This window comes from Canis lupus, chromosome 1 (genome assembly GCF_003254725.2).
Source record: "Canis lupus dingo isolate Sandy chromosome 1, ASM325472v2, whole genome shotgun sequence".
In the NCBI taxonomy this organism is placed as follows: domain Eukaryota; kingdom Metazoa; phylum Chordata; class Mammalia; order Carnivora; family Canidae; genus Canis; species Canis lupus.
The window spans coordinates 116,605,879-116,625,971 of NC_064243.1; the positions used below are offsets into that span (position 1 = coordinate 116,605,879).

The 20,093-nt window shown below is 38.3% G+C and overlaps 1 protein-coding gene across 11 annotated transcripts in view; it reads left to right on the forward strand.

Moving 5' to 3' along the window:
- The window catches only part of ZNF565 (zinc finger protein 565), a 34,845-nt gene that overhangs the window by 245 nt on the left and 14,507 nt on the right, over positions 1–20,093 (forward strand). The window contains exons 1-7 of one of the 11 annotated variants that reach the window (XM_049110316.1): positions 23–161; positions 7,112–7,235; positions 12,019–12,207; positions 12,563–12,699; positions 14,628–14,714; positions 16,916–16,965; positions 17,384–17,457. In XM_049110316.1, the coding sequence (XP_048966273.1) occupies positions 17,449–17,457 (9 nt within the window). In that variant the 5' untranslated portion in view covers positions 23–161; positions 7,112–7,235; positions 12,019–12,207; ... (2 more) ...; positions 16,916–16,965; positions 17,384–17,448. Of the gene's footprint in view, positions 1–22; positions 162–7,111; positions 7,236–12,018; positions 12,208–12,562; positions 12,700–14,627; positions 14,715–16,915; positions 16,966–17,383; positions 17,458–20,093 lie in introns of those variants that run through there. The other 10 variants (XM_049110294.1, XM_025421676.3, XM_049110337.1 and 7 more) reach the window with 10 other exon arrangements.

Sequence of the window (20,093 nt, forward strand, 5' to 3'; positions counted from 1 at the left end):
CTCAGGCTTTCAGGTACGAGGACGCCATCTTATCTATGTCTGCTCTGGCTCTGGACTACGTTTCCCAGAGTCCACAGTGGCCCGACGTTACGTCTTTCTTGACGTCGTGGCGAGATCGTTAGCTCCACAGGGACCCGGACGCGACCAAGGGGAGGCAGAAGGTGAGGGGTCTGGGAGTCCGGGGCGGGGACGGGGCGTGTCCAGAGCCTCTGGTCTGTGAGCGCTGGCGGGAGCGGGCTGAGGATTCCGGACTGTGAATGAGTCTTTGTGGTTGCATGACTAGGTGTGGGTGACTGTGAGTGTACGGTTGTGGCCGCCGGTCTCCAGGGTGCAAGTCTGGTTGTTTGTGTAACCATGTGTGATACTGTGTGTTGGGATGTGGGGTCCGTACTATTGTGGGGTGGTAACGCTTTGTGTCCCTGTTCTGTATGGGTGACTGTACGCCTTGTTCTTGAGAGTATGAGTGTGGTTGTGACTGTGAGACGGGTGTGGGTGTCTGTGCGGTTATGATTACACGTCTCCAAGGTGAGCGTATGGTTTTGGTTGCACGATGTTGTGGCGTGGGTGGTATTGTGTGTCTGTGACTGTGTAGTGACAGTGGGTGTGTATCCCTCTTGTGTCCCTTGGAGTGTGTCTGTGAAACGGTTGATGTGGGTGGTGCTGTGTGTTTAACGTGTCTTTCTTTCCCTGTGTGAGTGTGACTGTGTCTCTAGAGTGAATGTTCAGTTATGACTGGTTGATATTGGGTGGGCCAGAGTGCCAGTGATTGTGTGTGTCCCCCAAGTGGGTATGTGATTGTGATTGTGTGAGACATTTGTGGGTATTGGTTTGGAAAGGCTATGACTATATGAGAGTGACTTCGTGTGTCATGATGGTGAGTAGTGTGACTGTATGTCTTTTAATGGGTATGAGATTGTGACTATATAAGGACCTGGAGGTGTCTGTGATTGTCTGATTGTGTCCTTGTGCGTATCAAGAGTGGATGTGTGGTTGTGTTTGTGTGACAGACCCTTGTGTGCTGGTGTGAGGTACCTGTGACTCCAGTATACTGACCCTTGCAGAACCTGTGAAGTTAGAATAGATTGGGGCCCTGGACAGTGATAGCCTCAACCTTTACCAGTGACACCGGCATTGGACTTGATGTCCAGTCTTCACTGACTTCTGTCTCCTGTGTCGAAGTCAAAATGTTCCTTTTTAAAAAAGTCTTCTCCAAGAGAAATGTTGAAAAGAAGAGGAAAGAATCGTTATTGAACATCTAGAAGCTAAGTTCAGGATGCCTTAGTTTTTCTTCTTTCCTTGAGACCATTCTTGTTTTTCACGATGTGCTTTTCTTTTCCTGAAACTTCTTGCCTAACTTCTCCTCACCCAAAGTGACCTGGTCTCCAGTATTTGCCATTGGAGTAAATTATTGAGAGCCCTGGAGGTAAACTAAAAGTCCATATGCCCCAGCTTCCTGCACACCTAGTGTTCATCAAAAAATTTTTGGGGAGGATCTCTGAGTGGCTCAATGGTTTAGCGCCTGCCTTCAGCCCAGGGCATGATCCTGGAGTTCCGGATCGAGTCCCACAACAGGCTCCCTGCATGGAGCCTGCTTCTTCCTCTGTCTGTGTCTCTGCCCCTCTCTCTCTGTCTCTCACAAATAAATAAATAAAACCTTTTAAAACATTTTTTTAACTTTTCATTTTGAATTACTTTTAGATTTAAAATTCTTGCAAAAACAGAATTCTCATATACTTTTTTTTAAGATTTTATTTTTAAGTAATCTCCACACCCAGCAAAACCACAAACCTAGAATCAAGAGTTGCACACTCCACCAACTGAGCCAGCCAGATGCCCCAGAATTCCCATATACTCAACCTGCCTCCCCATATGTTACCATTTCACATAATCACAGTACATGATCAAAACCAGGAGATTAATATTGATACACTACTACTAACAGTCTCACACTTTATTCAAATTTCATCAATGTCCCTTAGTGTCCTTTTTCTGCACAAGGATCCAATCCAGGATCATGTGTTATGGTTAGTTAGTAGGTCTTCTTAGTCTTCTTTGATCTGGCACAGTTCCTGGGTCTTTGTCTTACTTGACCTTCACACTTTTAAAGGGTACTGGCCATTTGTTTTGTAAATTGTGCAGTGTAGAATGTTCCCCAATTTGAAGTTGTCTGATGCTTCCTTGTGACTAAATTAAGAGTATGCTTTTGGGACAAGAATACCCCAATAGTAATGTGTTCTTAGTGCATCATATCAGGAGATCCAAGAGGTCAATTTGCCTCATTATTAGCAGTCTCTGTCCCATTTCTCCACTGCAAAGTCACCATTTTTCCCATTGTCATTAATATGTGTCTTGTGGAGAAATAACTGTAAGCCTCTCATGTTAACTTCCACCTGCAAATCTGGTATCAAATTCATTGATAATTTTTGCCTGAAAATGTTATTACCAGCTATTTGCCAAATGGTCATTTTGAAATTTCCATCCTTCTATGTTTATTAAATAGGATCTACTGTTAGAAGATTTTCCTTCTCCCCCACTTATTTATTTACTAAGTTACTTATGTATGTATAAATTGGATTTTCTTTTTAGTTTTGTAGGTTACAATTCATTACTGTCACTATTTTATTGCTCAGATTACCCCGGATTTGGCCATTGGGAGCTCCTTTAAGTCGACTCCTGTATGCTTTCAGTGTGTCCCCTTTATTATTATTTTTTCTAGTACTGCCATATTTTCTGGCACAAGGAGATGTTCCAAGCTGATATTATACTTTTACTACCCAGAACTGAATTTACCACTTGGTGTTGAGGCAAAAGACAAAACCAGCCAAAGAATAGAAAAAGGAAGAATGTTTCTTGTACTAAATAAAGGAGAGCACCAGGGATCTTCCCTAAAACAGTGTCTCCCTGAACAACAGAATTGGGGAAGTTTTAGGCACAGGGTGCATATATATAAACAAAGGGGCTTGTACAATGGGGAATACAGCATGGAACTGGGGCAGAAGTCATCTTAAAATGACTGAGTCCGGGTCAAAGTCATGAGGGCTGGCAAAGGACAGCATCATCAGTTGTCTGGCTCCAACTGGTCTAGTATCTGAGTGCTCAAAGGGGTTTAGAGCCTGCAAATATAATTCAAGAATGTACATCAGAAAAAAAAAAAAAGAATGTACATCAGTCTTCACTTTTGAATCAGCACTGTGGGTTTTACTGCTGATTTGTCGTCCATAGTATGTTAGGTTCTCTCCTGGCGTGATAGCGGCCGTTTGTTCTTACATTCTTTCATAAGATGGCCAGAGGCCTAAAATGACTTTTCTTATATCAAGAAAGCTATGTCTGTTTTGTTTTGTTTTGTTTTGTTTTCCCCAAAGACCCCTAACTCTTTCTACTTACACTTTCCCAGCCCCAGTTCTGGAACATGTACATTTCCCAGGGAACACTGGCTCCTTTTAGTAGAAAATGGTATTTTGGGGCACCTGGGTGGCTCAGTTGGTTAAGTGTATGCCTTCAACTCTGGTCAGATCCCAGGGTCCTGGGATGGAATCCCACGTCAGGCTCCCTGCTTGGGAGGGAGTCTGCTTCTCCCTCTCCCTTTCCCTCTTCCTCTGCCTCTCCCTTTGCTTGTGCTTGTGCTCTCTCTCTGTCAAATAAATAAATAAAATCTTAAAAAAACAAAAGAAAATTATATTTAGAAACCATAATTAGATATACTGAATTGCTTCTAGGTACTCTCAGCTATGAAATATATATGTATCTATACATACATACACCGTTTCATAAGATATCTCTAATTACAATTTAACACTAGGGGGTTTATTCCAGCCTTTTCTGCTTCCTTTTTTCGTAACTCTTTTTTCTGAAAATGAAAAAGTTGACTCTTGGGGTACATGTGTGGGTAAGCGTCTGCCTTGGCTTGGGTCATGGTCCCAGTGTCCTGGGATCTGGCTGCAATGGGCTCCCTGCTCAGTGGAGAGCCTGCTTCTCCCTCTCCATCTGCCCTTCCCTGCTCCTCATGCTCTCCCTCAAATAAATAAATAAAATCCTTAAAAATTTTTTTTGACTTTTATTAACCACAATGTATTTATTTATCTATTTGTTCAGTCTTAAGTAGAAAGTAGTTTAAGAATTGCTAACCTAGGGAACTTGGGTGGCTCAGTGGTTGAGTGTTTGCCTTTGGCTCAGGTCATGATCCCAGGGTCCCAAGATGGAGTCCCACATTGGGCTCCCCTCTGGGTGGAGAATGAGGTAACTGGGTGATAGGCATTAAGGGGGGCACTTGATGTAATGAGCACTGGGTGTTAAATGCAACTGCTGAATCACTAAACTCTACCTCTGAAACTAATAATAGACTATTTAATTGATTGATTTTAAATTTTAAAAAATTAAAAAATAATAAATTTTTAACAATTGCCAACCTATACTTCCATACCTTATACAGTTATTTTTATTTTTTGTCCTACTGCATATAGTGAAAATTTTCCCTATATCCTCCTATATGATAATGTTACTCATTTGTAATGTAGGTAGGTTCATTTGTGTCTGTTTGTATTTTATTTTGGATTTACACACACAAATATATCCTGTTTGATTTTAATTATTTTCGAATACAGGAAACGTTACCATTGTTCTAAAAGCCTTATTTTTTTTTTTTTAAGATTTATTTATTTATTTGAGAAAGAGAGAGAGCACACAGGCAGTGGGGTGGGAGGGGCAGAAGGAGAGGGAGAAAGAAAACCAAGCCGGCTCCATGCTGAGCCAGAACCCTACTCAGGACAGGGCTTGATATCATGACCCTGAGATTATCAGCTGAGCCAAAACCAAGAGTCAGATGCTTAACTGACCATCACCACCATCCATCTCCAAAACTTTTTTCATCTTCCAAAACTAAAACTCTGCTTCCATTAAACAATAACTCCCCATTCCCTGTCCCTCTAGCCCCTGGAAACCATTCTGCTTTCTGTCTCTATGAATTAGAGTATTCTAAATACCTCATATAAGTGGAATCATACAGTATTTGTCCTTTTGTGACTGGCTTATTTCCCTTAGCATAATGTGTTCATGATTCATCCATGTTGCAGCACGTGTCAGAATTTCCTTTTCCTTTTTAAGACTGAATAACAAATATTCCATTGTACATATATACCACATTTTATTTATCATTAGTCAGTCTATCACTGGATGTCTGGGTTGCTTCCACCTTTTGGCTATTGTGAATAATAGTGGTAGGAACATTATTTAACAAATAACTGTTCAAGTTCTGCTTTCTCTTCTTGGGGGTATATACCCAGAAGTGGAATTGCTGGGTCACATAGTAATTCTGTGTTTAATTTTTTGAGGAATCACTATACCATTTTCCACAGATGCTAAACCATTTTACATTCCCAAAAGCAAAGCACGAAGTTTCCAATTTCTCTACATCCTTGCCTATACATGTTATACATATATATGCATGCATATATATTTATATTTTAAGATGTTTATTATAGCTATCCTAATGAGTGTAAAGTGGTATCTCATTGTGAATTTTTTTAAGTTTATTTTTTTAGTAATCTCTGCACCCCACATGGGGCTCTCAAACTCACAACCCTAAGATCAAGAGTTACATGCTCTGCCAACTGAGCCAGCTAGGCGCCCCTCATTGTGGTTTTGATGTGTATTTCCCTAATGATTAGTGATGTTGGGGATCTTTTTAGGTACTTGTTGGCCATCTGAATATCTTTGGAGAAATGTCCTTTGCCCATTTTTTAATTGGGTTGTTTTTTTGTTGCTGAGTTGTAAAAGTTTTCTATATATTGTATCAATCTCTTATTTAGATACATGATTTACAAATATTTGTTCCTGGTCCATGGATTGTCTCTTTACTCTGTTGGTAGTGATGCACAAGTTTTTTAATTTTGATAAAGTCCACAACATATCTATTTTTTTTGTTGCCTTTCTCTTTTTGTCATATTCAAGAAATTATTAGATCAATTAATTAAATCTAATATTGTGAAAAATTTCCCCTATGGTTTCTTCTAAGAGGTTTTTTTTTTTTTTTTTTTTTGATTTTATTTATTTATTGACACACAGAGCGAGGAGGCGGAGACACAGGCAGAGGGAGAAGCAGGCTCCATACAGGGAACCCGATGTGGGACTCGATCCCGGGTCTCCAGGATCCACCCCAGGCTGCAGGCGGCACCAAACCACTGCGCCACCAGGGCTGCCCTCTTCTAAGAGTTTTATACTTTTAGTTTTTATATTTGGATTTGTGATATGTTTTGAGTTAATTTTTGTATATGGTATTAGGTAGAGGTTCATCTTCATTCTTTTGCATATGGATATCCAGTTTTCCCAGTGTTATTTGTTAAAAAGAGTGCCCTTTTCCTCTTTGAGTGGTCTTTTCTATTCCTGTTGAAAATTATTTGACCACATATGTGAGGGTTTCCATCCTATATTATCTAGACCAATAGGTCTAGATATCTGACTTCATGGCAGTACCACAAAATTTTGATTACTGTAGCTTTATAATAAGTTTTGAAATCAGTCTTCTTTGTTCTAATAGTGTTCAATGTTCCAGCTCTGTTCTTTTCCAAGATTGTTCCTTCTATTCTGTGTGTATTTTAGGATGAATATTTCTGTTTCTACAAAAACATTGGGTTTCGATAAGGATTGCATTCAGTCTGTATATCATTTATGCAGACTGGAAGTCTGAGATCAGGGTGTCAGCATGATCAGTTTCTAATTAGATCTCTCTTCCTGGCTTGCAGATGCCTGCATTCTTACTGTATCTTCACAGGAAAAGAGAGAGAGAGAGAGAAGGCAAACATCAGTCTCATTTTTTGGGGATACTAATAGTACTGTTATTAGGGCCCCACCCTTACAACCGCATTTAACCGTAATTACTCATACAATGGTCCTGTCTTCAATACAGTGACATTAGATATTAGGCCTTCAATACAGGAATTTGTCTTCTAATCCTTGGGTTGGGCACAAGATATCATATTATTTATTTAGGTCTTTTGTTTCAGCACTGTTTTGTAGCTTACATTGTGTAAGTCTTTTGCTTTCCTGGCTTAGTCCTAGTATTTTGTTCTTTTTGATACTACCATAAATGGAATTGTTTTCTTAATTTCCATTTCAGAATGTTCATTATTACTGTGTGGAAATGCAACTGATTTTTGTGAGTTGATTTTGTAACCTGCAACTTTGCTGAATTTGTTTACTCGGATTTGTGTGGGGGAGGAGATCTCCAGGATTTTCTACAAGTAAGATCATGTCAGTTGTCTTTTGACTTTATTTATGGTGGGTTTTTCTTTCCCGTCCAGTTCTTTTTAATGTTATGTAGTCAAATTTACCAATATTTTCTTTTATTAGTTCTGGACTTTGAAAGACTTTCTCAACCCTAGGATTAAAGAGGAATTTACCTATGTTGTTTTCTAATACCTGTATGGTCTCATCTTTTCCATTAAGATTTCTGATACATTTAGAATTTAATTTTGTATGTGGTATGAGGTATGGATTTAATTTAATTTTATTTATTTTTTTAAATCTCTTTTTGTTTGTTTTTTTTTTAATTTTTTATTTATTTATGATAGTCACAGAGAGAGAGAGAGAGAGAGAGGCAGAGACATAGGCAGAGGGAGAAGCAGGCTCCTTGCACCGGGAGCCTGATGTGGGATTCGATCCCGGGTCTCCAGGATCGCGCCCTGGGCCAAAGGCAGGTGCCAAACCGCTGCGCCACCCAGGGATCCCTGGATTTAATTTTATATTTTGCAAGTGGTACCCAGTTTTCCCGACACCATTTATTTAAAAACACTTGTAAAAAATAAAAATAAATAAAAAATAAAAAAAATAAAAATAAAAACACTTGTGATGCCATCCATCTCCATCATATACTAAACTTCCAAATATATTTGATGCTATTTTAAGGCCTTCTCTTCTGCTTCACTGGTCTGTTCATCTATTTATGCACCACTACCACACTGTTTCAAATATAGAGACTTTGTATTATATTTTAATATCTGGTACAGCCACCTCACAGAAGTCTGAATTTACAAGTCTAGGATGGAAGTTTGCTGCAGTGGAAGTGCCTAAGTGGCTCAGTCAGTTAAGCATCAGGGTTGTGAGATCAAGCTCAACATTAGGCTCTGTGCTGGACATGCAGCCTGTTTAAGATTCTCTCTCTCCCTCTCCCTCTGCCCCACCCCTACGTTTGTGCTCCCTCCCTCTCTCTCTCTCTCTTAAAAAAATAGAAGTTTGTTGCAGTGACCAGATCTAATTTGATTTTGGGACATTTTGGGTTTTGGGTAGTCTTAAATTTGCTTCAAGCCGAATCCTTATTGTGCTTTTGATAAATTATGAGAAATTTAAAAATACCGTCAGTAGTACTTGATGTTTGTGAGTAAGTCATTATAGCAGGATTTTAAATACGGTCTTGGTCCCCACCCTTAGACATCAGGACTCTGCGGATTCCATGGAATTTTATGCACAATTTTTACAGATATTTATTCATTTGATTTTTTTCTAGGAAGAAGGTTTAAGATAACATAAGATTTTCAAAGAGATTCATGACTTCTGAAAATTTAGAACCACAGGTCTAAAATCTAAGACAGTGATACCTGGTAATAGCCCTTTGAGATGTCCAAAATTTGCATCTACCAGTAAGGAAACAGAAGAGGAATGTTCCATCACCTATTACATTCATATGATGAAATGTTATCCAACTAATAAAAAATATGCTTACAAAGTATCAATCAGAACAATGAAAAGAATGTCATAAACAAAATGATAAAAAGTGCTCAAATTTGCAAAGACCCCACCCAAAAATCTTCTGTTTAGTGATTGTACAGAGAAGAAATTCACTGTGTATATGACACCATGCTTTCAGCTTTGCATATGTTGTCTTAGTAATTTGAATTCTCTTGAAAATTGGTCATTCACAGAATGTTTTTGATAATGAGGCCATATCAATGCACCAGGGAATATGAGTCAACATTTTAAAGGGCTGTTAAAGAACTTTTAGTATTACTGGTTTCAGTCACACTCATTTCCTTTTTTGCCCCCATTCGTGTCATAGACATTGTCTCAATTGCTTATAATTTTCCTACTGTCAGGAAAATAAAATACCAACTACAACTATGATTATAATTCTTTTTTTTTTCTTTTTTTTTTAATTTTTATTTATTTATGATAGTCACACAGAGAGAGGGAGAGAGAGGCAGAGACACAGGCAGAGGGAGAAGCAGGCTCCATGCACCGGGAGCCCGACGTGGGATTCGATCCTGGGTCTCCAGGATCGTGCCCTGGGCCAAAGGCAGGCGCCAAACCGCTGCGCCACCCAGGGATCCCTTTTTTTTTTTTTTTTTCTTAAAGATTTTATTTATTTATTCATGAGAAACACAGAGAGACAGAGACACAGGCAGAGGGAGAAGCAGGCTTCATGCAGGGAGCCCGACCGGGTCTCCAGGATCACACCCTGGGCTGCAGGCGGCGCTAAACCACTGTGCCACCGGGGCTGCCCTACGATTATTATTCTTAAATGGAAACAATATTTTATTATTTTTATTATGAAGAATATAAACTGAATGAAAAAATAGAAACTTGCTAAAAGTTCCTTCATCCAGAGATAGTCTTAGTATCTTGATGGATATATTCAAATATTTTTTTCCTTTGGGGTTTTATACAGGGGTATCACTTATATATAAATTCTGTAACCTGCCTGCCTCATTTAATAATGCATTGACAATAGTACTGTTGTATTTTATTTAAGATTTTATTTATTCATTTGAGAGAGAGAGAGAGAGACCAGGAGAGAGCACAGGTAGTGGGGAGGGCCAAAGGGAGTGGGAAGATGCAAGCAGACTTCCTGCTGAGTGCAGAGCCAGTCACGGGGCTAGATCCTAGGACACTGAGATCATGACCTGAGCCAAAGTCAGACACTTAATCAACTGAGCCACCCAGGCACCCTGGTACTACTATATTTTAAAGTAACCATATAGTATCTTATTAAGATGTAATTTTAATTTATTCATCTTATTGTCTACTAAAGAATATTTATGGGATGCCTGAGTGGCTCAGCGGTTGAGCGCCTGCCTTTGGTTCAGGGCGTGATCCTGGGTTCCCGGGTTTGAGTCCCACATTGGGCTCCTTGCATGGAGCCTGCTTCTCCCTCTGCCTGTGTTTCTGCTTCTGTCTCTCTCTCTGTCTCTCATGAATAAGTAAATAACATCTTAAAAAAAAAGAATATTTATATTTCTATAATTTATTTATGAGGTATTCCCAAAAGTATTTTTGTGCATACCACTTCATATATTTTTATAATGAATTCCATTGGCACATTAGACATTTATTAAGAATTTGCAAAGATGCAAAATCCTAATTTAGAGCTCAGGGAAACAAAATGCTTTTTAAAAGTTACAGTCCCACATCGGGCTCCCTGCGTGGAGCCTGCTTCTCCCTCTGTCTGTGTCTCTGCCCCTCTCTCTGTGTCTATGAATAAAAAAATAAAATCTTTAAAATAAAATAAAAGTTACAGTCTTTAAAAAAAAAAAGATTTTATTTATTTATTCATGAGAGACACCGAGAGAGAGAGGCAGAGGGAGAAGCAGGCTCCATGCAGGAGCCTAATGTGGGACTTGATCCTGGAACTCCAGGATCACACCCTGGGCTGAAGGCAGACGTTTAACCGCTGAGCCACTCAGGCATCCCTAAAAGTTACAGTCTTGAGGGGTGCCTGAGTGGCTCAGTCAGTTAAGCATCTAACTTCAGCTCAGGTCATGATCTCAGGGTCCTGGGATCAAGCCCCGCATTGGGCTCAGAGCTCAGCTGAGAGTCCACTTATCCCTTTCCCTCCTTCTGCTCCTCCCCCACTCATGCTCTCTGTCTGTCTCTCTCAAATGAATAAATAAAATCCTTTTTAAAAAATAAAAATAAGGGGATCCCTGTGTGGCTCAGCGGTTTAGCACCTGCCTTTGGCCCAGGGCGCTGTCCTGGAGTCCCGGGATCGAGTCCTACGTCGGGCTCCCGGCATGGAGTCTGCTTCTCCCTCCTCCTGTGTCTCTGCCTCTCTCTCTATGTCTATCATAAATAAATAAACAAATCTTTAAAAAAAAATTAAAATTAAAATTAAAATTAAGTAAATAAAATTTATAGTCTCAGGGCACTTGGCTGGCCCAGTCAGTGAAGCATATGATTCTTGACCTCAGGATTGTGAATTCGAGCCCCATGTTGGGGGTGGAGATTACATATGGGAGAAAAAAAATTTAATAAAAATTGTAGTCTCTATTTCCCTTTTTTTAGATTTTATTTATTTTTATTATTTTATTTATTAATTTATTTATTAATGAGAGACACACACACACAGAGAGAGAGAGAGAGAGAGGCGCAGAGACACAGGCAGAGGGAGAAGCAGGCTCCATGCAGGGAGCCTGATGCAGGACACTATCTCGGGTCTCCAGGATCATGCCCTGTGAAGGCAGCGCTAAATCACTGAGCCCCCCCGGGCCGCCCAACCTTTTTTTTTGAGAGACAGAGAGAGAAAGAGAAAGAGAGACTTAAGCAGGGTCACAACTCTGCCATCATGACCTGAGCTGAAATCAAGAGTCAGACACTTAACCGATTGAGCCAGCCAGGTGCCCCCCTATTTACTTTTAAAGTGTAAATAATGTAATAGGTGAAACAAAACCAGTATACAAATGTTCAAAGTAAAAGATGATAAAGAGCACTATTTACCCTGATAGTATACTGTGAAGATTCATAAGGAGGAGATAACTTGTATGACCAGTGCAGTCATTGTCATGTCATGTCATATCTTTTTTTTTTTTTGTCATGTCATATCTAAGTGAAACTGATCTCATAAGAGCTCTGTGGAGGTAAATTAGCTTTCATTCTAATCATCAGAAATCCAGAATATGATCAACAGGGCAAAATGAGCTTGTAGCTATTTGGAGAACAGCGCAGAAACATAATAGACCGTCTAACAAGAATAGCTGAAAGGAAGCACCACTTATACATAGAACATGGCCCTAATGATTTTTCATTCTTTTTCAGGCAGGACTACAGCACACATGAATATAGTTACCAAATCAAGAAGTTTGCAACTATTGGAAGCTGACAAAGCAAAACCAAAAGCCATTCTGTGAAAATACAACTATTTTTAGAGTATCATAAGCTATTATTTCATGTTCGGGGGAAGATTGTGTTTTTATATTTTTAATTTTTTTAAGATATTTTTTTAAAGTAAGTATTTTATTTTTCATCTACTATTTGAGAATAGCTAACATTTAACAGAACCTAAAAATAATTTAAAAATTGAGGTGCCTGGGGACGCCTGGGTGGCTCAGCGGTTGAGCATCTGGCTTTGGCTCAGGGCGTGATCCCGGGTCCAGGGATTGAGTCCTGCATCAGGCTCCTTGCAGGGAGCCTGCTTCTTCCTCTGTCTATGTCTCTGCCTCTTTCTGTGTCTCTTATGAATTAAAAAAAAAAATCTTAAAACAAAAAATTGGGGGTGCCTGGCTGGCTCAGTTTGGAGAATATATGACTCTTGATTTCAGGTTTTTTTTTTTTTAAAGATTTATTTATTTATTCATGATAGAGATAGAGAGAGAGAGAGAGAGGCAGGCTCCATGCTGGGAGCCCGACGTGGGACTCGATCCCAGGACTCCAGGATCGCGCCCTGGGCCAAAGGCAGGCGCTAAACCACTGAGCCACCCAGGGATCCCCTGATTTCAGGTTTGTAAGTTCAAACCTCATTTTGGGCATAGAGATCACTTAAACAAAATTTAAATAATAATAATTTAAAAATTAATACACAGTTATTGAAAAAAACATGCACTTAAGTAAAACTAAGAACATCGAAGATCACAACCCAGAGATAACCAAAGTAATCTTTAAGGATAAAACTTGCGAAACACTTTTCATCTAGTTTGTCTATAATGTCTATATTAATATAACTATGTTTTACAAATAGTACCACATGATGCCCAACTGTTTTGTAACCTGCTTTTTTAAGTTTAATCATATCTTAAACATTTTTGTGTTATTAACTATTACTACTAAATTTGTGAGTAATTAGAATTACTGTTTTATAGAAATTTTTCTTTTATTTAACCTTATCTGCTCTTGTCTTACTTAGAATACTAAATATCGCTTAAGAATGTATATCTCAAAAAAAAAAAAAAAAAAAAAAAAAAAAAGAATGTATATCTCTCTCATTGTAATGATTTTTGGTTAATGTTTATACTGGAAAAATGTATGTTTATATCCATAAAATTCAACACAACATTTAAAATATAACATATAGGATAAGTTTCAAGTTACATCAGAAATACAATTAATAGGGCAGCCCCAGTGGTTTAGCGCCGTCTTCAGCCCAGGGGGTGACCCTGGAGACCTGGGATCAAGTTCCAGGTCGGGCTCCCTGCATGGAGCCTGCTCCTCCCTCTGCCTGTGTCCCTGCCTCTCTCTATGTCTCTCGTGAATAAATAAATAAAATCTTAAAAAAAAAAGAAATACAATTAATAAAACATCAATCATGTAAATATTTTGACAGGTACATAGATTGGTGTGTTAACAAAAGGGATACGCAGGTGTTCACGGTACTCAAGACAAGTAGTTGTTAATAACTGGTGATAAAATGATGTTTTAAGAAATTTTCAACCTAATACAATAGTTTATTATATGTAGGTATTTTGTTGTATTTAATTATGTTTTAGGAAATTATTTGTGGGCTTTGTATTAAAATGTGATGCGTTATATTTTTCACATTTTAAATAATGGGGAAAAAGGCTCTGGCTAGAGTTTTTACACAGAATGATGGCTTTTTTTGGGAATAGATTACTAATATTAAGGTGGAAGTATCTGTGTATGTCTAGTTCTCATGACCTGGCAACTTCTCCCAGTCCCTGTGTGATGTGGGACCCCTGGCCTCTACCTCCCTACATGGAGCCTGCTTCTCCCTCTGCCTGTGTCTCTGCCTCTCTCTCTGTATCTCTCATGAATAAATAAGTAAATAATTTAAAAAAATAAAATAGGAACTGTACAAAGATTTGATGTTAGAAATCTAGAGAAGCGTGATTTTGCTAGGTCAAGATCAACATGTCCCATAATTTATAATCTGCGTTTTGGGGGGCCTTTTGTTTCACATCACGTGTTTGTGAAAAATCCTTTTTAGGTCTATAGAGTTGGAATTGAACCAGTTCTGACTCTGTTATTTCTGAAGCTTCCTCTGACTTTTTAAAAACTTGTTCTTGGGCAGCCCCGGTGGCACAGCGGTTTAGCGCTGCCTGCAGCCGGGGGTGGGATCCTGGAGACCCGGGATCGAGTCCCACGTCGGCTCCCTGCATGGAGCCTGCTTCTGTCTCTGCCTGTGTCTCTGCCTCTCTCTCTCTCTCTCTCTGAATAAATAAATAAATCTTTTAAAAAATAAAAAAAATAAAAACTTGTTCTTTCTGGGCAGTCCGAGTGGCTCAGCAGTTTAGCGCTGCCTTCAGCCCAGGGCGTGATCCTGGAGTCCTGAGATAGAGTCCCACATTAAATCTTTGTACAGTTCCTTTATCTTATTTTTTTATTATCCAGGAAAACTGGATAATGGTGAAACAGTAGTAATTCAATGAATGTCTACCATATTGGCTAAGACCCATTTCTTTTTCTATGTTTAGGAAGTTGTATCTGTAAATTAAGTGTGATTTCATTTTGGAGCAAGGAGGATATCCTGGATTGAGGGTTGACAAGAGGTCTGTGCACAGGTGAGTGAGGAAACCAAGGAAAATGGAACATTTTCATGAGAAAGCTCACTTTTTTTCTGTGGGAAGTCAGGAGCTTTAAGTTATTGTTTGAGAACAAGCCTCTCAAAGGCTCTAGAACTAATGGAGGAAATCAAACTCCTTCAGTGTATAAGTTCCCAAAAGGAACTCACTATCACTCATGAATCACTCCATTCATATTTCCTTTTATAATTCACCCCCTAATGAAGAAGATATAAATTCTATTATTTATGATTATAAACCATATGCTTAGGGGGAAACTTGAAAATAGAGAAAAAACAAAGATTCTTTCCATAGATATACACCTAGAGACAAATGTTGAAAATGTAATTGAAAATCCTTTCGGTTTGTCTTATGTGCATACACACACTATATGTATAGAACATATGTATGTTTTTCGTATAAAAATAGGATTGCACTATACATACAGTTTCATCAGCTATCTTATTTAATATTTTAGCATCAACAAATATGTGCGTTGTTCATTTTGTGGCAACAGTATTTCCATTGTGTGCATATACTGTAATTTATTTAACCAAACCTGCATTTATTTATTTATTTATTTGTTTGTTTGTTTGAGCTCCAGTTAAGGTAGGAGCTCAATAAATCTCAAAGAATTTTTGACTCCTTTCTCTTTCTTTGCTTCCATATCTAATCAGATGCCACAGCCTATTAATTGTACTTCTCTACCTCTTGAAATTATACCCTTCCTCTTTATTTCCACTCTCATTATCCTGGGTCAGGTTCTTTGCTTACAGAAGTATAAGTACCTGTCAATTGATCTCTCTGACTCCAGTTTTACTCCTCTCCAATAAAAGAATCTGGCCATATTGTCCCTATTACTTCCCTCTGTAAATTCTTCAGTGGCTTTGCATTCATTACTGGGTGAAAAACAAACGTTTATACATGAAGTTAGTATTCATTGGACCCTTCTCATCCAGATGGCAAGTGCCAGTCACAGCAATGACGAGACCTGGTCTTTGTCCTCATTGTTATTTTCATTCATTCACCTTCATTTTCCAATCCTTAATGTCATCTCCAGCATTATCTTCCTCTAGATTCTAGAACCAATTAAATTTAATTTAATTAAAAATTCAGGAAAAAAATTCAGTCCCTCAGTCATATTAGGCACTTTTTAAATGCTTAGTGCATGTGGCTGATAGCTACATTATTGACAGTATGGATACAAAGATTTCCATTGTTGCAGAAATATTTATTGGACAGCATTGGTCTAAACCCTTCCACAAACTATTCAAGTCATTGCAATTTACTCTCTGCTCCACAAATACACCAAATACTTTTGGTCTACTGTTTTTTATCACTGTTCTTCACAGATCAGAATCCTTCCCTGTAGTTTCCCTGCCTAATAAAATTCTCTGATTTTTAAGTCCCAATTCATATTTTATAACTTAAAGGACATTTTCCTTGACACCACTGCCATTGAGTAAGTTAGTCTTCCTTCTGACCCACCCACCCACAAACCATAGGAAGCTTCTTGCATCTCTGATTAAAACCAGCCTTGCTACCCTCCTTAAAACTCCTGAGTTCTCATTACTTTGAGGTATAGGCCCTTTTCCACAGAACTCTAGCCTTAACAAACACCAGCCAGTAAGGAAGTGATGTTCTGCAGGAAAACAGGAGGGAAGGCTTAGATGGAAAATAAGGAGTGCTGGCCCAAGAAACTTCTAGAAATTGAGCTCCCATTCAGTTCAATACTCTGGATATGCAAGTATGCTTATAAGATACCTATTTACTATGATTTTCTTGCTCCTGTCTGGTGAGTTCAGGCAGGGTTTGAGTCTTTGATGAAGCCTCTGGTGTAGGTGATGCTCCTTTCTGGACTTAGAAGGAGGAAGTAGTACCTGGGTGGCTTAGTTGGTTAAGCATCTACCTTCAGCTCAGGTCATAATTCCAGGGTCCTGGGATCGAACCTCATATCAGACTTCCTGCTCAGCGGGGATTCTACTTCTCCCTCTCCCTCTGCTGCTCCCCCTGCTTGTGCTCTCTTTCTCTGTTTCTCTCTCTGTCAAATAAATAAGTAAAATCTTTAAAAAAAAAAAAAAAAAAAAAGGAAGGAGGAAGTAGATTCAAAGAAGTACCCAGGAGGTTTTTGCCTGTTGAGCCCAGAGAAACTGGAAGACTTTGTTTAGGGATATCTTTTTCTCAAGGTTTGTCCTCCACAGGTATACTGTGCTGCAATGCTCCTAACCTGTGGATACTGTCCTCATCCTCTGTGAGTAAAGTGAGCAAGTCTGAGTTTTGATCCTCCTTGTAGCAGCTGTAGAGGAAGATCAGCTTGGAATAGGTGGGAGCCATCTAGGCCCCATATAAAATATAGATTAGCATCAGCAAGATAGGGAACTGTTCAGGCCAGGATCCCTCCTGCTGAGGTGGTTGGATTCTTTGTGAATGCTGGAGCATATCTTTGTTGACTCCATCTTTTAGTTTCCCTAGAGTTTCGGGAGAGGTTGGGTTTTGTTGCCTCTATAGTTCTTGATATTAGTGTTGGGTGGTGGAACAAGGAGGAGGGCAAGGGAAACAGAGCAGAGACATTGAAAGTACAGTTGTTTTAAGGTCCTCTACTTAGGAGTGCTTAGGCAAGCTCAGTTTATGAGAGATTTTCCCTTTTTCCCCCTACTCTGCTTTTTCAGGACTCTGCACTTGTCTAAGAGAAGAATCTAAAGAAATCAGAGCAGCTCAGGTAGTTCTAAAGGCCATGGCACAGGTAAGTTGAAATTCCCTCTCCTTGAAATAATCTCTCTTCCTTTCAAATCATACAAACATTTGGGTTCTTTATCCTGAAACTTCCCTGTCTCACTGAGCCCCATTCTTGCTCCTAGTTCCTCCATTCCAGAGATGAGTGATGGGTGCTCCACTTTCCTTAGTGGCTCACTCTTCTCCAACAGTGTAGACAGAGGGACACAGTGCTTTTACCAAGGGAGCAGAAATATATTCTCTTAAGAGAAATATGAGAGCCCCCCTCTATCAAAACCATAGTTAAATAGGGCTAGAGATGAGATAACTTTGTTTGATCTTTTCCATTAATCTAGGTGGTTTCCTTCTATTTTTAAATGTTACCCCCTCTTTAAAAATCATAAAACATTTCATACTACCAAAGAATATATACAAAAACATATCCATAACAGGTATGTGCTGTAAAAAATGAGTAATGTGTTCTCATTACCCAGATTAATATACCATCTAAGCAACCTGCATTCACTTCCCAATCATATCACTTCCCACATTGCATTACTGTTCCTACCAATGGTAATGGCTGCTTTCAATTTTGTGTCAATCAGTCCTTTGATTTTTATAATACTTTTACCATATACGAATGCATACTAAGCATTATACTGTTGAGTTTTCTGTTTTAAAATTTTTGTACAGTTATCATACTCTATGTTTTTTACTATATTTTTTCATTCAACACAGTGTGTTTTCAAATCATTCATGTTAAATTGTGTAGCACTAGATTAGCAATTCTCAAAGCATGTGACATCCTTTCAGGAGATAATAGTAACATGTTATTTGCCTTTTTCAATCACATTCTCCAATGAGTGTATAGTGGAGTTTCCTAGAAGCTATATGATATGTGTTATCCTGACAGATTGAATGCAGAAGTAGATGTAAAAACCTTTTATTCAGCCAGTCATTAAAGAGATTGCAAAAATATTAAAACAAAGCTATTAAATTTTTTGACAATATTTTTAAGATGTATATTATTTATGTTAATATATAACAGGTTTATTATTGATTATTTAAGTAAATTAATATTTTTATATTTCTCTCGTAATTTCTAATGTGGTAACTATTAATAAACATACCCAGCATTAACAGAAGTTCTTTGAGGTCCTCAATAAAATTTTTTAACAACTTTATTTATTGTATATATAATTTACATATGATACAATTCACACATGTAAGTATAAAGTTCAGTGTTTTTTAGTATATTTATAGAGTTATACAACCATCAGCACAATCTATTTTGGAACATTTTCATTACCCCCAAAAGAAGTGCCATTTGCATTAGCAGTCTCTCAGTCTCTTCCCCTCATCCACTGGCAACCACTAATTTACTTTCTGTCTCACAGATTTGCCTATTCTGGACGTGTCATATGAATAGAATCTTAGCATACTTGATTTTTTGTGTCTGGCTTTTTTCATATAGTATGTTTTCAAGCTTAATCCATGTTGGAGCATTTATCAGTAGTTCATTCATTTTTATATCAAATGATATTCCATAGATATGTATATTCTACATTTTATTATTTAATTAATCAACTTGTAGACATTTGGGTTATTTTTGCTTTTAGGATATCACAAATAACACTACTGTGAACATTAGTGTATGCCAAGGTTCATAAGTTTCCAGTTCTCTGTACCTACATAATTTTTTTTTTTTAATTTATTTATTCATGAGAGACACACAGAGAGAGGCAGAGACACAGGCAGAGGGAGAAGCAGGCTCCATGCAGGGAGCCTGATGTGGGACTTGATCCTGGGTCTCCAGGATCAGGCCCTGGGCCAAAGGCAGCGCTAAACTGCCGAGCCACCCAGGCTTCCCCTATTTTTAACATTTTGAGAAACTGTCAATACTGTTTTCCAACATGGCTGCCCCATTTTACATTCCTGGAGCATTGTAAGAGGGTTCTGATTTCTCTACATCCTCATAAACATGTGTTATTTTGTTTTTCTGGTAATAGTCATCCTAAAGGATGTGAAGTGGCCTCTTATTATGGGTTTGATTTGCATTTCCCTATTAGTGGTATTGAGCATCTTTTCATATGTTTGTTGTACATTTGTAGATCTTTAGAGAAATCACTACTCAAAATCTTTGCTTAGTTTTTAATTGTTTTGTCTTTTTTATTATTGAATTGTAAGAGTTCTTTATGTATTCTGGACACAAGTTCCTTGTCAAATATAAAATTTGCAAATATTTTCTCCCAGTTTTGTGATTTGATTCTTTTTTCTTTCTTTTTAATTAAGGGAGAGGGGTGGGGGAGGACAGAAGGAGAGGGAAAAAATCTTAAGCAAACCACCCAGCACAAAGCCCAAAATGGAGCTTGATCTCACAACCCTGAGATCATGACCTGAGCTAAAATCAAGAGGCAGATGCTTAACCAATTGAGCCACTCAAGCACCCAGCATTTTTACTTTCTTAATGGAATTATTTGTAGCACAAACATTTTTAGTTTTGATTAAGTTTATTTTAGCTTTTTGTCCTATATAATGCCATATATAAGAAACCACTGCCTGACCAAGGTCATAAAGTTATACTACTATATTTTCTTCTAAGAGTTGTAGTTTTAGCTCTATAACTTTACATGTAGTTCTACCACCTATTTTGAATTAATTTTTATA